General features: G+C 39.2%; 1 protein-coding gene across 1 annotated transcript in view; it reads right to left on the bottom strand.

The window, feature by feature from the left end:
- DNAH11 (dynein axonemal heavy chain 11) overlaps nucleotides 1-21,868 on the bottom strand; it is a 350,658-nt gene that overhangs the window by 49,316 nt on the left and 279,474 nt on the right. The window contains exons 66-67 of the mRNA XM_043872240.1: nucleotides 3,404-3,608; nucleotides 2,192-2,356 (exon numbers count right to left, since the gene is read on the bottom strand). Of these exons, the coding sequence (XP_043728175.1) occupies nucleotides 2,192-2,356; nucleotides 3,404-3,608 (370 nt within the window). The remainder of the gene's footprint in view (nucleotides 1-2,191; nucleotides 2,357-3,403; nucleotides 3,609-21,868) is intronic.

Genomic DNA, 21,868 nt, shown 5'->3' with positions numbered 1-21,868 from the left:
TTCCATTTAGTTTATCTTTGTACGATATTAGCCTCTGGGTACATTCAGAGAGGTAATTAAACACACAGACCATCATCAGCCAACATATTCGTTTTTATTCAAGACACAGTTTCTTCTATCTAGGACTGCTGTTGGTCCTAGAGCTTTATAAGGTACAATATTTGTCCAACCTTTGTTTACAAACTTAATTCATCATACTTGTCTATAAAAGGACAGAAGAAAATGTAGAGCAGAAACCAGTAGTGTAAATTACTGCACAAAGCAGGACCTCTGACAGGATAATATTTAAATCATTGTGTTTGGAACACCCAGACCTTTGTCTAAGAGGGTAACTGTAAATAGTCCTGTCTAACAATTCATTTAGCTTTTTGATGGTGTACTTGCAGGAGGCACATATTGGTATGTACTTCAAATGGTTACTCAGGGGTAAGTGGAAGGGAGGGTAACTTGGGAGATTGGGATTAATATATACATACTACTATCAATAAAACAGATACCTAATAAGGACCTACTGCATAGTACAGGGAACTGTACTCAATATTCTGTGATGGCTTATATGGGAAAAGAATCTAAAAAAGTGGATATATGTATTTGTATCACATATTCACTTTGCTGTATGCCTGAAACTAATACAACTTTGTAAACCAATTACACCCCAATAGAAATATTAAAAAAATTTTTTTAATGTAGAGCAAAGGAAGCTCCTATATGGAAAAATGTTAGGAAGATAGCAGAGATATTTTAAGAGACAATTAGAAGTTAACTTCAAAGCTAAGACCTAATTTACTTAATTGCCTTAATCTTTACCATTTTAGGAGCTACCTAGAAATCACTTACTTAAAAGGAAAGAGTAATTTGGGATTCCATTTCCTTGCTTAAACTAAGACAAATATATTAGATGTGTGGTAACACAGTGTTAGCTGGGTAATTAATAGATTACTTAGTAATGAGGATACTCCAGAAAGCAAATAAGGGTTCCTCTCATTTCGAAACGTCAGCGTTTTAAAGACTAGTGGCCATGTGTGAAAGTCCAACGTGCATGCACAAGGCATATTAGGACACATGTTGGACGTTCAGCAGGAAGTCTACTAAGTGAACATTTTTTTCTAGCTTTTAGGAAACGTCACTTTCCTGGGGAAATAATGCATTTGAGTGCAGTGGGAGACCATCCTTTGCTCAGTTTCCCAGCACTGAAGGCCTATAAACGAAACTTAAGCTCTAAGGATTTCTGTAAGATATACAACAGACCAGGAAGCCTGTAGTGAGACTGTAGGGTGTCAGTTTGCTAAAGCTGAAGACTAAACCTTTTAATATTTTAGACTACATTAGCCAGCAGGGCCCGATTTCCTTCAAATTTAGTCACTCAGGAAAAAATAACAGCCTGGCAGAGTCTACTATGAACAACTGAATCTTTGTTGAATTAGGAGAAGCATAAGTTCAATCATCTCTATCTGCATTCAGAAGTGCACAGAGTTCACTTTTTAAGGGCAGTTTATGAAAAGGCCTGAATTCCATAGTCAGTCCTCTTAGAGAAATGGCCAAGTGGGATTACACTTCTCCCCAGGCACTTCATTCAAATAGAATAAGCCCTCCAGAAGTCCAACAAGCATTGAAGCACTATTTACAACAGCCAAGACTTGGAAGAACCTAATTGTTCGACAGAAGAATGGATGAAGAAGATGTACACACATATGATGGACTATTACTCAGCCATGAAAAAAGAATGAAATAGTGACATTCACAGCAACATGGACGGACCCAGAGGTTGTCATACCGAGTGAAGCCAGAGGGAGAGAAGTCCTATGATATTGCTTACATGTGGGATCTTAAAACCAGTGATACAAACGAACTTATTTACAAAACAGAAACAGACTCACAGACTTAGAGAATGAACTTAAGGTTGGTGGGGGAGGGGAGGTCAGGGAGGGATAGTTAGGGAGCTTGCGACACACAGGTACGCACTGCTGTATTTAAAATGGAGAGTCAACAAGGACCTACTGTATAGCAGCACGCTGCTCAATATACTGTAAAAAAAAACCTCATTGGGAAAAGAAGAGATACACGTCTATGTATAAATGAATCACTTTGTTGAACACCTGAAACAAACGCAACACTCTTAATCAACTGTACTCCATGATAAAAAGTTAAAAAAAAAAAAACAACCGTCCCGGCAGCGCCTGCCTTTTCCTACCTTGCGCTCTATCTCGGCTGCGGTGGCCTTTGCCCTCTCTAGTTTCTCTACCAGTTTGGTGTCGTCTAGAAAGCTCCCTTCTGCCGCAGAGAGACGCAGGAGGAGGTCGTCCTCCAGGTACTTCAGCTCTATCTTAAAGTCATTTTGGTGCTTTGTCAGAACCAGCTAATGCAAACCAAACAAAAGGTGAGAGACAGTGAATAAATTCATATTATTTCATATAAAATAAAACACTTAACACTACAATTGTACTAATCATAATCTTTAAAAATTCTTTAAAAGCAATACACATAGTTAAATATGCCCAGAAATTTTCCCAATTAAAGTCAGGTATAAATTACTTTTTAATCTAGATGGAGATAATCAAGGGCTAATTGCACATGAAATTTTGGCATCTCATAGAAATATAATGCATTTTTGTATGCCAAACATCTCTGCCTCCTCCACCACCTGCTAAGGTACAGAATTGTAAATATTTGTATTTTCTTGCTTGTTTGTATTATTTGTTTGCGATGCATTTAAACTTTAAATTCGAAGGCATGGTAAGAGCTGATTGCACTCCAGGGTCCAGAACGTGACCATACATCATAATCATGGAACATTATGAACCCAGAGGAAGAAACTTCTGGTTTCTGATTTACATCTAAAGAGAGAAGGCATTATTTCCATCCTCATAACAGGATAAAAGCTAAACATCACAGCCCTTCTTGTATCTGTCAGAGAACTGAGGTCACAGGGCAATCGCCATGCTGAAAACTACAGAGATGGGTGAATACAGTCACAGCTTCTCAGGAACATGTAAGTAGTAATTGGCTAATTCCCGGGGGCAGAACTTGAGAGTTAAAAACTTCTGAGGGCTCAGTGTTTGGGGATCTCTTAGGAGAGGAAGCCCAGGGCAGATGCCTCTCTACCCTCTGTTCTTATCTGTTTCTCCAGCCCTGCTTCCATGATTCCAACTCTGTGCTTGCCAGAGTCACCTGCATCAAACAAGACCCACAACGAGTCCATCTCCTTGGGCACAATCCCGACTACTTCCTTAATCAGAAGTATCTTGAGTTGCTACTTAACTGTTCACATACATTCTCATTTTTCTTAATTAGATTGCGAGATCCTGGAAGGCAGGCATCCCATCTTATACTCCTGTGTCTGGCACTATCATTTGTGCAAAGAAGGTACTGAATAAGTGCTGAGGGATAATTTCATAATTTTTACCTTAAGTTTCTCCAAGTCTGGCCTTTCCATATTGACAACCTCTGCCAACAGCTGGGCTTCCAGACCATCTTCTGTGACCGTGAAATTGAGGAGGGTTGTCTGAGCCTGCAGTTCTGGCTTATAGTGAGGATTTACCAGTTTTGTGTGAAGGATAAGACGAAAGTTGCAGTTAAATTCACATTCTTGATCTCCAATCTTGATATACCTAAAGGGGGCGTAACACAGACATTCAGGAGACTCCCGTGAACCATGGCTAATACTAAGGTGTCATTCCATTCCTGTATTCTTTCGGTGAGTCACGATTTTTTGTTTAGTCTACATTTCCCTAAAGTATAAGAGGAGTAAGAATTATCCACTAAACCTCTATATGATTAAGTCTCCTTACACGTAAAATGGTGATAATGGTCGTACTCACTTCACAGTGTCATTGTAACAATGAAACACAATAAATCAGATAAAGAACCTATAACAACAAATGCAAGCTTCTATTATTATGCTATCTATGATTAACCTTATATTAAAGATTAATATTCTTTAAGGATAAAATGAGTATGTATGCTCTTATACATGTGTTTTTAAGTATCTCTGATGAGCCCAGCCTTTAAGTTTTAGCTTTCCTGGTGGCTGAGATGGTAAAGAGCTTGCCTGCAATACAGGAGACCTGGGTTTGATCCTTGGGTTGGGAAGATCCCCTGGACAAGGCAATGGAAACCTACTCCAGTATTCTTGCCTGGAGAATTCCAGGACAGAGGAGTCTGGTGGACTACAGTCTGTGGGTTTACAAAGAGTTGGACACAACTGAGGGACTAACACTTTCACTTTTATATATATATATGTGTGTGTGTGTATATATGTATATCTACATACTTAAAATTTATACATATGAAAAATACGCATATTCTTGTCCTTATACATGCTTAGTTTAAGCCATGCACTTTAAATGATGCAGAAGGGATTCTTTTTTCCAAGGCCCATCATGTGACTATGAGTAACGGTAGCAAAAATATTTTCCAATAAAGAAAGAGAGAAAAATTCCCCTGGCACTTTACTCAGTCTTGGTACTTTGGGCTCTGGCTCTGAAGTAAAATTTAAGAAGCCTGTTGCATGCGATGCATGGACAGCATTCTTCTAAGCTCCATCTCACACGGGGTGTGCTGACAGCAAGCACACTTCTGGTTTTGTGTCCCTGTTCCTCTGGCCACAGGGCCCAGGAGTAGGTACTTAATCTGAGCTGTTCCAACCAGAGTAAACTTTCCTGGGATTCAGGACTGGGACAGAGAGAAGGGAGAGTTGGAACTGGAACCTCTAAGCTCGTGCTGACGTCCCTCTGTCCTGCTGGTGAACCAAGCAGCAGAGAAAGACTGTCCTGGTTTCCCAGTACAGGACAGGATACTGGTTTCCCAGTATCTGAACACTGAAACCCATGTTCAGATCAAAGAGTGACACAAAGGAGCATGTTCTGGGTTTCATGGGCTTCTAGGTCCCTCCTTTCCTGAAGTCTGGCTGCATCTTCACCTCAGTTGCCATGGCACCCTGCAGCCTCGTAACAGTCTCTGTTTTGCTTCAGCCCGATGGAGGTGGTTTCTGTAATTGCAAGCAAAGCTCTGAATGAATGCAGTCACCCCGTGAGGGCAGAGCCTGATTTTTCTCTACCTCAGATGCTGGCATCTAATTTCTAAGGAATTCTCCCTGCGTTCCCTTGCCCTGTGGGTTCTGAGTGCGCTAGGCCATTGGACGCGCTGGCAGGAGAGAGCAGCACAGGAGGAGAGAGGGGTCTGGCGGACCTTCATTGCTTCCAGGTTGCACTTGTTGGGGGGGTAGGGGGGTGGCTTGGGGGAGAGTGGCGTGAGGGCTATGTGCTGCAATCCACAGCTCATCTCGGGGCTATATGTGCCTTGAGATCCACAGCTCTGCTCAGAGCAGCTAGGAACACCTTCAGGCCCGGAGGCAGTAATGGCTTGCCGCTGCTGCAAATCCTTTGTAGCCTCAGCAGCTCCACTGAGTTCCCTTTACCCTTTGCTCTTCAAATTCTTCTTGTAAAACAGTCACTCTGTGAATTCTATCAAACAATTCCAGCCTACTTTGTGGTCTTTTTCCTGCCAGGACCCTGCTATGAGGCTGCAGCAAAAGGTGAGTTTTTCTTACTCATGCACCAGACAGACAGAACCCATGAATGCTAGAAACTCTCAAATTTTTCCATCAAAGTGGCCTGAACTTTGGAGAAGTGAAATTCCTCCAAGAAGCTACAAGCATGGCTGAAGCAAGGAGCATCTTCTCAGTCTCCTACTTTAACTACTTACTGAAATTATGAGTTCTTCCCTATTTATTGTATATTTTCATTAGAGAGGTATCATCATGATGATGATAAGAATGTTACCCAAAGTCCACATTGTTTTTAATTTAAATATAATGTTTTAAGTAATTATGAGGAGAAAAATGAATGCTCATCTCACTGACTTCTGGGTGAGGTGTTAAACTTCCTTAACTTTATCAACTTTGGAAAACCAGATGAATTCAAAAGAAAGACACCGTAGAATATACACTGTCTTCTTTTTTGAATTCATCCAGTTTTCCAATACAAACTGATACAACCACCATGGAGAACAGTATGGAGATTCCTTAAAAAACTAGGAATAAAACTACTGTATGATCCAGCAATCCCACTACTTGGCATAGACCCCAAAACCAGGATTGAAAGAAACACATGTATCCCCATGTTCACCGCAGCACTATTTACAGTAGTTAGAACATGGAATAACCTAGATGTCCATCAGCAGATGAATGGATAAGCAAGTTGTGCTACATACACAGGATGGAATATTACTCAGCTATAAAAAGGAACACATTTGAGTCAGTTATAATGAGGTGGATGAACCTAGAGCCTATTCTACAGAGTGAAGTCAGTCAGAAAGAGAAAGACAAATATTGTACATTAACACACATATATGGAATCTAGAAAGATGGTACTGATGATCCTATGTGCAGAGCAGCAGAGAAGACACAGACATAAAAAACAGGTTTTGGACACAGTGGGAGGATGAGAGGGTGGGATGATTGGAGAGAATAGCATTGAAACATACACATTACCATATGGAAAAGACAGCCAGTGGGAGTTTGATGTATGACACAGGGACCCAAAGCCAGTGCTCTGTGAAAACCTGGAGGCATGGGGTGGGGAGGGAGATGGGAGGGGAGTTCAAGGGGGTGAGGACACATATATACCTGTGGCTGATTCATGTTGATGTACATGGCAAAAACCATTACAATACTGTAAAGTAAATATCCTCCACTTAAAATAAATAAATTTAAAAAAACCACACTTGGGGCTCTACTACAAAAGAAAAAGAGAGAGAAAGACACTGTATAAGTTCAGAATTTAGGCAATGCTGAATCCTCCTTACTAAAATGTCACAATATTTGCAAGAACTTTTTAAACTTGAATAGAGATACTCAGATGCCCCAATGTGGTAATATTTTGGGCTGCTATTGATGGATATTTCGTAACTGTCTTGCTCTGAGATGAAGTCATATGGTGAGGAGAAGGCCCCTAATTCCCTGGCCACTCTTGACTATGGAAATTTTTATAACATAATTTAAGCGGGTGAGATTAGTTAATAATCAGTTTTCTTAAATCACTAAAGCATTAATCAATAAGTCACCCAGTCACTAAGTTTTAATCACTACAGCTAAGAATCTCAAATGATTGATCAGATTCATAACATACTGTCTCCATTCAATTCTCAACTTTTTTTCCCATTGTAGTGATATTGTATTTCAACAAAAACTTTCACAGGTTGCCATACATCTAAGGACAATTAATATAAGGACAAAGGATACAAGAATAGACAATGGGCAAAAGACATTCTCTGAAACAAATGGTGTTGGGAAAGATGGATGGCTGCACGTAAACCAATCAAGTTAAAACACATCCTCTTGCCATACACACGAATAAACTCAGAATGGCTTAAAGACTTAAATATAAGGTATGACACCATGAAACTCCTAGAAGAGAACATAGGCAAAACATTCTCTGACATAAATTGTGGCAATGTTTTCTTAGGTCAGTCTCCCAAGGCAACAGAAATAAAAAGAAAAATAAACAAATGGGACCTAATCAAACTCACACATTTTTGCACAGCAAAGGAAATCATAAAAACAACAACAAAAATGAAAAGACAACCAAAGGATGAGAGAAAATATTTACAAGTGATTCAACAGTCAAGGGCTTAACTCTCCAAAATGTACAAACAGCTCATATAACTCAACAACAACAAACCAAACAACCCAACTGAAAAATGGGCAGAAGACCTAAGTGGACATTTCTCCAAAGAAGACACACAGATGGCCAAGCCAACAGGCACATGAAAAGATGTTCAACATCACTAATTATTAAGAAAATGCAAATTAAAACTACAATGAGGTTATCACCTCACACCAGTCAGAATGGTCATCAGTTAAAAGTCTACAAATAACAAATGCTGGAAAGGGTGGGTAGAAAAGCCCTCCTACACTGTTGGTGGGAATGCAAGTTGGTATAGCCACTATGGAAAATAGTATGGAGGTTCCTCAGAAAACCAAAAACTATAAAAAACAAAAACAAAAACTGTAGAACTATCATATGATCCAGCAATCCCACTCCTGTAAACAACCCAAAACTCGACATGAATGATTTCATCATTTAACTTAATAAAAAATGGCTCCCAAAGTAGTTTGTTTGGCAGGTTTTTCAAGCTTAGAAACTTAACCAAAAACTGTGAAAGCATCTTAAAAATTTTATTGAACTCTAGTTTATTTACAATGCTGTGTTAATTTGTGCTGTAAAGTGAAGTGACTCAGTTATACATTTGTGTGTGTGTATGTGTGTATGTATATTAGTCTTTTTCATAATCTTTTCCATTATGGTTTATCTATTTGGTTTGTTTCCTGATAAAACTGTAATTCGAAAAGATACACACAACCCCTATGTTCACAGAAGTACTACTCACAGTAGCCAAGACATGGGAACAGCCCAAAGGTCCACTGACAGATAAATGGATAAAGATGTGGTACATACATACAGTGGAATACTACTCAGCTATAATAAAGAATAAAATAATGCCATTTGCAGCAACACAGATGAACCTAGAGATTATCATACTAAGTGAAGTAAGTAAAAAAGAGAAAGACAAATACCACATAATATCACTTATATGCGGACTCTAAATGTGATAAATAAACCTATCTATAAAACAGACACAGACTCACAGACCTAGAGAGCAGACTTGTGGTGGCCAAGAAGGAGAGGGGAGTAGAAGAGGGAAGGATGAGGAGTTTGGGGGTAGCAGACGCAAACTATTATTATAGGATGGATAAGCAACAGGTCCTACTATACAGAACAGGGAACCATATTCAATACCTTGTGATAAAGGAAAAGACTATGAAAAGGACTATATATATAAATACACACACACACAAATTACATATATATATACACACACACACATATTACACATATATATACACACATATTACATATGCACATATATATAAAACTGAGTCACTTTGCTTTACAGCAGAAATTAAGCTTGAAAAATCTCTCAAACAGGCTACTTTGGGAGCCATTTTTTATTAAGTTGAATGGTGAAGTCATTCATGTTATTAAGTTTTGGCTTATTTTCCCTTAGTACTTCCCACTGTTTAATTTTTTTCCAGAAGGAAAAAAGACAGATTTAGGTGACAGCCCTCTTCTAAGCTGTATATATTTATAATCCATACGTTCCTTTACAAATAATTTTTAAAAAGAGTATTAACATGACTGTTAAAAGTGAAACTCTGAGAACAACAAGGGATGAATGAACTACAAGCCAGTTGTTTTAAGTAAACCAAGTAACTGCAAGTGTATCTGATGTGCACAGTGGCCCTGAGTCCTTGCTATACAAGTCTTAAAAATGATACATTTGTTTACACTTTTGCAAATGCCTTCCAGTTGATATCATGCTCATTAACATAATCATGACTTTATAATTTCTCCAGTTAATTTTTTTTTACCATGAAATATGCTAAAACCAACATTCATTCACTCAACGAGCATCTACACCGTGCCAGGATGTCAGAGTCTACTAGACACTGGGCATATAACCATTACCCAACAAGCATGGTCTATTCTCTAACATTATTTTCTCATAATAAGCATAAGAATATAAAAGTTTATGTACTGATTCATTCTTTTACTTATCCAGTTCATTCATGTGAAGATCAAAGATCTGCCTCATTAAAAGAGAGGCAAATGATCTGAATAGCTATTGCTCCAAAGAAGATCTACAAATATCCAATAAGCACCTGAAAAGATGTTCAACATTACTAGTCATCAGGGAGATGTGAATCAAAGCCACAGTGAGGTGGGAGTTCACACCCACTAGATGGTTATAAAAATTAAAAAAAAAAAAAGAACAAGAACTGGCAAGGATATAGAAACATTAGAACTCTCATACACTGTTGGTAGAAATGTAAAATGGTGCCCCCAATCCGGAAAACAGTTCGGCAGTTTCTTTCAGTCTTAAACACAGAGTTACCACGTAACTCAGTAATTCTACTCCTAGGCACATGTCCCAAGGAATGGGAAGCATACGTCCACATAGAATTTTTACACAAATATTCACAGCAGCATTATTCATAATTGCCAAGAGATGGAAACAACCCACTATCTATAAACTCATGGATGGATAAACAAATGTGGTATATTCAAACAATGGAATATTACTCAGCCATAAAAAGGAAAGAAATACTGATACATGCTACAACATGGATAAACCTTAAAATCAAGTAAAAATAAGCCATCACATAACTCCACATACTGTATGATTCTATTTATGGGAAATGTTCAGAAGAGACAAATCAATAGTGATAAAAATCAGATTAGAGATTGCCGAGGGATTTCAATTCTAAAACTGTAGTGATGACCGCTCAGTGCTGTGAATACACTAAAAACCATTGAATTATTCACTTTAAAGATTAAGCTGTATTATACGTGAATTACACCTCAATAATGGTGCTACCAAAAGAGAACAAAAATGAACAACAATCTAACAAAAGGTCAATCGCCAACATCTGCTTTTGTCAATCTGAAAAGTAAGTCATCATGCTAACTATAGTTTACCAGAGGTTCATGCTTAACTTTTTAGTATAGTAAGGTGTATTATAGGATGGTCTTAATTGATAAGGACAACTTTCTTAGTCAATCTGCTTCTTTTTGACTGAAGACATATTCAACCATATCTACACGGACAGCATCATCAAAATTTCTCCCATTACTTGTTTTCCTGTTCAAAGGTTTCCAAAATTGGTCTCACAAATAGCTTGGAGAAAATCTTTCTTTGCTAGTGAGATTCTCTGTTTTTCTGTTAATTCACTATATTACTGTTGGCCTAGATTTCAAGACTTCCGTGACCAGCTTTTAAAGGAAATTTCAAGAGTGGCGGCTTTGTGTAAGTAATTACCTGGGGTTCTCACACATAAATGATCCCAAAGTTTATACTCATTTATATTTGCACAATAACAAAACCAATACTTTAAATAAACCTTGAGTATGTTGTCTTATAATTTTCCAATTACTGCTCCATCTTGGTTTGAATTCACTCCTCCCCTTGTAGTATCTCTGAGAAATGCCAGATTTATCATGACCTTCCATGATTTCACACTGAATTTTTCCTCATTTGGTTATGAATTGTAACTGGGTTTGGGTTCATATCTCATAAACTTTATTTTTTTAACCAGTAACCTATAACCCAAGGTGAAAAAAGAATTCAAATACTTTTCCACTTTAAAAATGTAAATTTAAATGAACATTGAATGCATCAAGTCCAGTATTTTCATTAATGTTGTCTAATGGGACAGCTCCTGTGGCAGGGTTAGAACCTGTGGACGAAGTTAATTTAATTTTGAGGCTTGTGCGGGAAGTAAGGGTGGAAAGGATACATGACAATCAAAGCAAGCCCCCAGCAAGATGACAAACATATCTAACAGTCAAAGGTGTTCAGATCTCATGGAGAAATCCCTGTAGAGGAGATGGACAACTCTTCCTGTAAATTGCCAGAAAGTTAAGTTCCAAGCATGGTCAGCCGCACACATCTTTATCATATACAACCCTAAAACTATCCTCAGCTCTTGGGCCACGTCAAGATAGGCTGCTTGCCCATCAGCATTCTAGAGGGTTTACCAGTCAGTGGTATCAGTGTAGTCTCCTCTCAAAACAGCAGCAGTTAATCCCATCTGAGCATCAGAAACACCCTGTTACAATTTCTCCAATCAGTCATTCCACCTAGCTGTGCTTACCTCTCTGGGTTTCCAAGAGAAAGAGAGACTAGCCGATACAGAACATGAGGTTTGGACAATTCTGCTTCTGGGTGCAGGTGACAAAAGCTTTTAACTGGGCAAGTATGTATTTAACCAAGTATCTCAGTTAAAGTCACATTTGGTAAGGTGGCCCAGACATAACTATGTATGGTTCTAAACCTCCCTTGCATACTTACGTATGCCCTGAGGCACCCACACACCCCAGTTTGAGAAGGGGAAATCCAGCCGCTTGAGGTACAGGGCTGACTTTCTCTGTGAAGAAACAGAGTTAATCTGGGAATTTCCTATGCTGGTGGCAGAGAGAAGGATGTCTGCCTATAAAACTGGTTTTCTACTTGGCTCTGAAACATTATTTTATAGGTTTAGATTTCCCAGGGATTGTAAATTATCCTCAATTGGAGTATTTTATGATCTATGAAAGGCAAAACCTGCAGAATGACTCAGTGGGCTTTATCATTGCTGCTAGGTTAATTTTTGGTTAATCTCCAATCTGGGAAAATTAAACAGATTGCTAGTGCTCTCTCCCGAATCGAAGGATCCAAAAAAAAAAAAAAGGAGTTAACCAGAGGGGTGGGAAAAGCAAACAATCACTGTGTTGTTTCTGTAAAGACAGGAGTCCAGAGGTTGTAACTTCTGGAACACAGCAGGAAGCTCTAAGCACTTGAACTTCAGCGCCAAGGAAAACCAGCAGCAGGAGGGAAGGGTAACCTGAACCTTGCACCTTTTCTCTCTCACAGCTATTCTCTGAAAGCAGGAGTTCTTAACCCACCCTCTGGCCTCATGACCCCGCGAACAGGACTCTTGTCTTTGACACTGAAACGGGCAGAGCAGGGCTCTCTGAATGTGTGCTGGAGTTGCTGCCAGAGGGGTTTCATTCAATCCTCCAAGGGTGTGAGCTCCTCCTGCCCCTCTTTTCTCTGGCTGAGAAGCGCTGGTTTGGACATCACAGGCTGATTACACAAACTGAAATAAAACGAGTTTTCCCAGTACAAACACCACAATTTAATAGGCTAGGTCAGAGGATGAGCTGTCCACACTGTCTCACTTATCAGACTTGTGATTTTTAGAACTCAGAGTTGTGATTTTAGAAGGGCCCCTAGAGATCATTCAACTGCCTCCTTTTTATGGACCTAGTTTATGACTTGTCCAAGGTTACACAGCTTAGTGGCAGAGCTGGGACTGGAACCTGGGTCTCCAGACTCCTGGAATAAAGTTCACTTAACTACATCCCATCACAGGGTAATTTGCTCTGTTTGATGGTGACAACTTGTAACCCCAGCAGCTGTCAACCTGTCTAACCATCAATCACAAGAGGGTACTAAGAGAATATGACTGAATCAGTAACAATCAAAGGCCACTAACAAAAAAATAAAAATAAAGACACAGCTCAGAGGACATATCCTGCTGATCATCAGTTAGACATACTATCCTTGTTTATTAGGGAGAATAGCTCTGATTATTGAGGTGCCCAGCCTGAATCCAAGAGCTATAATTTCTGGGAGATATTTTTATAAAATGAATTAATTTACAAAATTTTAAAAATAAATCACTCAACTTATAGAAAAGTTTTCTATTTTCTGGCTTTCAGGAAAAGAAAATACTGAAGTATGTCAAAATGCTCAGTGAAGTAATTCTGGATGAAGTACTGTACAATAAAGACAATCATCTACAAATTAACTAGAAATTTAGTTTTCTATGTGTAAGGCTGGCATAAAAATAAGACAGCTACATGTAAACATGAAATTAGATCATTCATTAACACCAGAAACAAAAATAAGCTCAAAATGGATTAAAGACCTAAATGTGAGACTGCTCAGTCACTCAGTCATGTCAGACTCTTTGCAACCATATGGACTGTAGCCCACCAGGCTCCTCTGTCTATGGAGTTTTCCAGGCAAGAATACTGGAGTGGGTTGCCACTTTCTATTCCATAATGTGAGACCGGATACTATTAAAACTCCTAGAGGAAAACATAGGTAGAATCCTCTCTGACATAAATCACAGTAGTATCTTTTTCAATCCATCGCCCCAAATAACGGAAATAAAAACAGAAATAAACAAATGGAATCTAATTAAACTTAAAAACTTTTGCACAGCAAAGGAAACAATAAACAAAATGAAAAAACAGCCCACAGATTGGGAGAAAATATTTGCAAATGATGTGACCACTAAGGAATAGTTTCCAAAATTTACAAACAACTCATGAGGCTTAATATCACCAAAACAAAAAAAAACCCTATAAAAAATTGTGCAGGAGACCTTAACATGGACATTTCTCCAAAGAGGACAGATGGCCAACAGGCACATGAAAAGATGTTCCACATGGCTAATAAAGAAATGCAAATCAAAACAACAATGAGATATCACTTCACACCAGCCAGAATGGCTATGGTAAAAAAATCCACAAACAATAAATGCTGGAAAGGGTGTGGAGAGAAGGGAATCCCCCTATACTGTTGATGGGAATGTATATTGGTATAGCTACTATGCAGAACAGTATGGCGGTTCCTTAAAACACTAAAAATAGAGCTACCATATGACCCTGCAATCCCACTCCTGGGCATACATCTGGAGAAAAACATGGTCCAAAAGTATACATACACCCTAATGTTCACTGCACCACTGTTTACAATAGCCAAGACATGAAAGCGACCTAAATGTTAATCAACAGAGGAATGGACAAAGAAGACATGGTACATATGTACAATGGAATATTATTCAGCTATTAAAAAGAATAAAATAATGCCACTTGCAGCAACATAGATGGACCTACAGAGTGTCATACTGAGTAAAGTAAGTCAGACAGAGAAAGAGAAATATATGCTATCCCTTATATGCAGAATCTAAAAAAAAATAATACAAATGAATTTATTTACAAAACAGAAAGAGACTCACAGACTTAGACAAAAAACTTATGGTTACCAGGGACGAAGGATGGGGTGAGGGATAGTAAGGGAGTTTGGGATCAACATATACACACTACTATATTTAAAATGGATAACCAACGTCAGTCAGTCAGTTCAGTCGCTCAGTCATGTCCAATTCTTTGCGACCCCATGGACTGCAGCACGCCAGGTCTCCATGTCCATCGCCAACTGCAACAGTTTACTCAAACTCATGTCCATTGAGTTGATGATGCCATCCAACCATCTCATCCTCTATTGTCCCCTTCTCCTCCTGCCCTCAATCTTTCCCAGCATCAGGTCTTCTCAAATGAGTCAGTTCTTCGCATCAGGTGGCCAAAGTAGTGGAGTTTCAGCTTCAACATCAGTCCTTCCAATGAATAATTAGGGCTGATTTCCCTTAGCATGGACTGGTTGGATCTCCTTGCAGTCCAAGGGATTCTGAAGAGTCTTCTCCAACACTACAGTTCAAAAGCATCAATTCTTTGGCACTCAGCTTTCTTTATAGTTCAACTCTCAAATCCATACATGACTACTGGAAAAACCATAGCTTTGACTAGACAGACCTTTGTTGGCAAAGTGATGTCTCTGATTTTTAATATCCTGTCTAGGTTGGTCATAGTTTCTCTTCCAAGAAGCAAGCATCTTTTAATTTCATGGATGAAGTCACTATTTGCAGTGATTTTAGAGCCCCCGAAAATAAAGTCTGTAACTGTTTCCACTGTTTCTTCATCTATTTGACATAAAGTGATGAGACCAGATGCCATGATCTTAGTTTTTTTGAAAGATGAGTTTTAAGCCAACTTTTCCACTCTCCTCTTTCACTTTCATCAATGGGCTCTTTAGTTCTTCTTCACTTTCTGCCATAAGAGTGGTGGTATCTGCATATCTGAGGTTATTGATATTTCTCCCAGTAATCTTGATTCCAGCTTGTGCTTCATCCAGCCCAGCCTTTCTTCATGATGTACTCTGCATATAAGTTAAATAAGCAGGGTGACAGCATACAGCCTGACATACTCCTTTCCCTGTTTGGAAACAGTCTGTTGTTCCATATCCAGTTCTAACTGTTGCTTCCTGACCTGCATACAGGTTTCTCAAGAGTCAGGTCAGATGGTCTGGTATTCCCATCTCTTTAAGAATTGTCCAGAGTTTGTTGTGGTCCACACAGTCAAAGGCTTTAGCACAGCCAATAAAGCAGAAATAGACATTTTTCTGGAACTCTCTTGCTTTTTCAAAGATCCAGTGGATATAGGCAATTTGATCTCTGGTTCTGCTGCCTTTTCTAAATCCAGCTTGAACATCTGGAAGTTCACGGTTCATGTACTGTTGAAGCCTGGCTTGGAGAATTTTGGGCATTACTTTACTAGCGTGTGAGATGAGTGCAATTGTGCAGTAGTTGGATCATTCATTAGCATTGCCTTTCTTTGGGACCGGAATGAAAAATGACCTTTTCCAGTCCTGTGGCCACTGCTGAGTTTTCCATATTTTCTGGCATATTGAGTGCAGCACTTTCACAGCATCATCCTTTAGGATTTGAAATAGCTCAACTGGAATTCCATCACCTCCACTGGCTTTGTTTGTCATGATGCTTCCTAAGGCCCACTTGACTTCACATTCCAGGATGTCTGGCTCTAGGTTGGTGATCACACCAGCGTGATTATCTGGGTCATGAAGATCTCTTTTGTATTGTTCTGTGTATTCTTGCCACCTCTTCTTAATATGTTCTGCTTCTGTTAGGTCCATAGCATTTCTGCCCTTTATTGTGTCCTTCTTTGCATGAAATGTTCCCTTGGTAGCTCTAATTTTCTTGAAGAGATCTCTAGACTTTGCCATTGTATTGTTTTCCTCTATTTCTTTGCATTGATCGCTGAGGAAGGCTTTCTTATCATATATCCTTGCTATTTTTTGAACTCTACATTCAAATGGGTATACCTTTCCTTTTCTCCTTTGCTTTTTTAACTTCTCTTCTATTCACAGCTATTTGTAAGGCCTTCTCAGACAACCATTTTTCCTTTTACATTTCTTTCCTTGGGGATGATCTTGATTCCTGCCTCCTGTACAATGTCGCAAACCTCCATCCTTAGTTCTTCAGGCACTCTATCAGAGCTAATCCTTTGAATCTATTTATTACTTCCAGTGTGTAATCATAAGGGATTGATTTAGGTCACACCTGAATGGTCTAGTGGTTTTCCCTGCTTTCTTCATTTTAAGCCTGTATTTGGCAATAAGGAGTTCATGATCTGAGCCACAATCAGCTTCTGGTCTTGTTTTTGCTGACTATATAGAGCTTCTCCATCTTTGGCTACAAAGAATATAAACAATCTGATTTCGGTGTTGACCATCTGGTGATGTCCATGTGTAGACTCTTCTCTTGTGTTGTTGCAGGAAGGTGTTTACTATGACCAGTGGGTTCTCTTGGCAAAACTCTATTAGCCTTTGCCCTGCTTCATTCTGTACTCCAAGGCCAAATCTGCCTGTTACTCCAGGTATTTCTTGACTTCCTACTTTTGCATTCCAGTCCCCTATAATGAAAAGGACATCTTTTTTGAGAGTTAGTTCTAAAATGTCTTGTAGGTCTTCACAGACCGTTCGACTTCAGCTTCTTCAGCATTACTGGTCAGGGCATAGACGTGGATTACTGCAATAATGAATGGCTTGTGTTGAAAATGAACAGAGTTCATTCTGTCATTTTTGAGACTGCATCCAAGTACTGCATTTCAGACTCTTGTTGACTATGATGGCTACTCCATTTCTTCTAAGGGATTCTTGCCTACAGTAGTAGATATAATGGTCATCTGAGTTAAATTCACCCATTCCAGTCCATTTTAGCTCACTGATTCCTAAAATGTCAATGTTCACTCTTGTCAAACTCCTGTTTGACCACTTCCAATTTGCCTTGATTCATGGACCTAACATTCCAGGTTCCTACAGAGTATTGCTCTTTACAGCACTGGACTTTACTTCCATCACCAGTCACATCTAGAACTGGGTGTTGTTTTTGCTTTGGCTCCATCCCTTCATTCTTTCTGGAGTTATTTCTTCACTGATCTCCAGTAGCATATTGGGCACCTACTGACCTGGGGAGTTCATCTTTCAGTGTCCTATCTTTTTGCCTTTTCATACTGTTCATGGAGTTCTCAAGGCAAGAATACTAAGTGGTTTGCCATTCTCTTCTCCAGTGGACCACATTTTGTCAGAGCCGTCCGTCTTGGGTGGCCCTACATGGCATGGCTCATAGTTTCCTTGAGTTGGACAAGGCTGTGGTCCATGTGATCGGATTGGTTAGTTTCCTTTGATTGTGGTTTTCATTCTGTCTGCCCTCTTGAAGGAGAAGGGTAAGAGGCTTATAGAAGCTTCCTGTTGGGAGAGACTGATTGATGCTGAAACTGGGTCTTGCTCTGATGGGCAGGGCCATGTTCAGTAAATCTTTAATCCAATTTTCTGTTGATGGGTGGAACTGTGTTCCCTCCCTGTTATTTACCTAGGGACAAACTATGGTGGAGGTAATGAAGATAATGAGGACCTCCTTCAAAAGGTCCCATGCACGCACTGCTACACCCAGCGCCCCCAGCCCTGCAGCAGGCCACTGCGGCGACTCCTGGACACTTTCGGGCAAGTCTGGATCGGTCTTTTGTCAGGTCACTGCTCCTTTGTTCTGGGTCGTGGTGCACACAAGGTTCTGTTTTTGCCCGCCAAGAGTTTGTTTCCCTGTCCTGTGTAAGTTCTAGCAGCTCTATGGTGGGGTAATGCGACCTCCTCCAAGAGGGCTTTTGCCATACCCAGGTCTGCTGCACCCAGAGCCCCAGCTCCTGCGGCAGTCCACTGCTGACCCGTCCCTCCCCAGGAGATGCTCAAACACAGTTCTCCCCAGGAGATGCTCGGTCTCTGTGGGGCCTCTGGGTCCTGGTGTGCACAAGGTTTGTTTGAGCCCTCTGAGCGTCTCTGGTGGGTATGGGGTTTGATTGTAAACATGATTTTTCTCCTCCTACAATCTTGCTGGTGCTTCACCAACATGGACCTACAGTATAGCACATGGAACTCTGTTCAATGTTATGTGGCAGCCTGGATGAGAGGAGAGTTTGGGGCAGAATGGATACATGTGCATGTTCGGCCAGGTCCTTTTGCAGTCTATCACAAACTATCACAACATTGTTAATCAGCTATACTTCAATAAAATATAATAAGTTTTTTGTTTTTTTTTTAAATTCCAGTACTCAGGAATATCAAAATTCTCTCAAAGATTACTCACAACCTAGCCAAAAGTTATCATGGGGATGAAAAGGTTTAATTTCTTCAAGTCATGGAAGGTCATTACTGTTGTGGAGGATTACATTTAAAATACTTGAAAATAATTTCTTGGCTAATGTTCACAGGATTTCTGTGATAGACTTTGGGAAATATTTCTCCCAATTCCCACATTTACCTGAGAGCCAGAATCTGTATGAGTTGAAAGAGGCAGCGTCATCTCAAAATAGCCAAGATGAGAGTCTGAAGTCTGAGACGACAATGTGAATTTCTTATTTCTGAGAAATGTGTCTAGAAACTAAGGAAATGTCTTTTACTTCTGTTGGCACTGGTCTCAAGATTTAGTGTTGCTACTGTTGAAAATGCCATCAGTCTTGGATCATAAAAACTTACATGAATTTCTCTAGTGATCAGATATTCTGAGTACATGAACAAACATCACCATTATTTTTTTTATTGCCGTGAAAAAGTAGCAATATTCAATTTAGAACAAGGACTTGCTTCTGAGGCAGATCCAAGTCTTTACCAGGAATGGCTGCAGTAAAATACTGTTTTTTTGTTTTTTTTTTAATTGCAAAACCTTTTTCACATTGCTGGCGAGAAATTTCTAAAGACAATGTGTTACTATACTGAAGGTTGTTCCTCTAGGATGGGTGATTCAGAGAACTAATACACTCTCTAAATAGGAGGAAGTTCATTCTCCAGGCCTCACTGAAGCTGATCTGTCAAAGTAAAGAAATAGCAGGTGGGTTTTGAGATAAGTAAATAAAAGTTCCACAAGCTGGGGGGAAAAAAAAACACAGGAGAAGCAGAAAACCTTCTCAATGGACATCTAAAAGCCTTACTGCATGTCCTGCTGTTTCAAATGAAAAGCTTCTAGATTAGACTTGTGAGCTCCAACAGCCCTGGCTGCGTGCACAGCCGAAGGTCAGGTGCAGCGAGGGCGGCGGAGAGGGGTTACTTAGCAACCTCGGCAGGAAGGCTGGAGCGAGGTGGTCAAACCTGGCTCCTGAAGAAAGGATTGGGCTGAAAGCTGCACAGCCGGCCAGACGTTTAAGAAAAAGAAGGAAAGGAAGTCCTGAATAGAAATGGGTTAATTGTCTCATTGCTTCACGCAGTTAATATAACCAACATGTCCTTCTAAGATAAAAGCAAACTTCGACTAGAATTGAAAAAAAAAAAATTAAAGTCGCAAGAATTCAGATACCACTGAATAGAAAATATAGCTAAAAAAATCATAGTAGGTTATTTCCCCTTTGAGATACACACACACACACACACACATGTGTTCCATATACATACAAAGCATACATGTTATATATATTTATACACATTTCAACATGTCCTTATTTAAACATTATAATGTGGCATGAAAAATGAGGAATTTCTAGTTCCATTCATATTTGTTCATTTTTTCCTTTTTTTTTCTTAACAAAACTGCTTTTTCAAAGAAAAGAATCTAAAGGTTCTTAATCTGTGGCCCTGTTTGGTATCTATGTTCATATATACAGTCAAACAATGTCAGCAAGATGACTGAAAAGATGAACTATCTGTAGGTCCTGAATATGTATATGTGTGTATGTGTGTGTGTGTGTTAGTCACGTCCAACTCTTTGTGACCCCATGGACTGTAGCCCACCAGGCTTCTCTGTCCATGGAATTCTCCTGAATATTATACTTAAATAAAAAACCTTGATTGAACTCAGGGATAGAAAGGTTGCTGGAGGTCTTTTCAGCAATTAAACTTTATTATTTTAACTAGAAACTGGGAGAGACTAGAACGCTGAGTTCTACTGTATGCTGCTGCTAAGTCGCGTCAGTCGTGTCCGACTCTGTGCGACCCCATAGACAGCAGCCCAACAGGCTCTGCCGTCCCTGGGATTCTCCAGGCAAGAACACTGGAGTGGGTTGTCATTTCCTTCTCCAATGCATGAAAGGGAAAAGTGAAGTCGCTCAGTGGTGTCCAACTACGAAGCGACCCCAAGGACTGCAGCCCACCAGGCTCCTCTGTCCATGGGATTTTCCAGGCAAGAGTACCGGAGTGGGTTGCCACTGCCTTCTCCATCTACTGTATGAGGGCATGAATTACTAGAAAATAGAAATATTCTTACCCACAGGGAACATAATTAGAGAACTTCATAACTCCAGAGCTTACTAAAAAACCATATGTTTCTAGCTCAATAGAGCACATTCTACTACAGTATGGGGTTTAATTTAACATGGTTCTAATTTAAATTTCACTCAAGACTTCATTCAAATGCATCTATACTCAACTAAAGAACAATAGTATGGCACCAACTCCAAGAGCAGCAATATAATAATAGTTAAACTGGAACTTGCTAACCAAAATATTTTTTATTGATTTTAGCACAATTTTCAGGAAACTTATTATAAAACAAATACTATTTGTAAAATACTTTCATTTTATTATGTCTATACAAATAGAAATTTCTATTATAGAGCTAATATTTCTATTAGTTTTAAGTTTCTTTCCAGGGAATGATACTTGAAGACTATTACTAAAAGAACAATGAAATGAAATTAAATATAGAATAAAGTATAAACTTTAAAAAACATTTATATGCTCAGAAGCAAGCTGAAATACATCTTGCAGTAAGGTTTCTCTAGCTAAGATTAAAGTTCAAAAATCACTTCAATAATATTTGTGGAGATTCAAAAGATTAAAGAGATACAATTTTATGAAGATGCTTCACAGATCAGCAACTTCTCTAATATGTACACCAGTAAATTTGCTTTGGAAAAAGTACGTGTTGATAAATCTCCCCAGATATGTTTTCTGTCGATTGATACCATACAATATATTTTACTTAAAATTAGGATTGTCTGGAGTTTGGTGGATTTAATTATTTGTAATTACCAAGCTGTTGTCAGCCTGTGGCCATTTGATGATAGTGCTATCTGCTATGTGGGTCAGGTTCAACTGTATATCTTCTCAAACACAGATTTAATGTGCTATTGATGAAACC

The sequence above is a fragment of the Cervus elaphus genome, chromosome 18 (genome assembly GCF_910594005.1).
Source record: "Cervus elaphus chromosome 18, mCerEla1.1, whole genome shotgun sequence".
In the NCBI taxonomy this organism is placed as follows: Eukaryota; Metazoa; Chordata; class Mammalia; order Artiodactyla; family Cervidae; genus Cervus; species Cervus elaphus.
The sequence above is the reverse complement of the archived record's forward strand: the minus strand, read 5'-3'. Positions and strand labels throughout refer to the sequence as shown.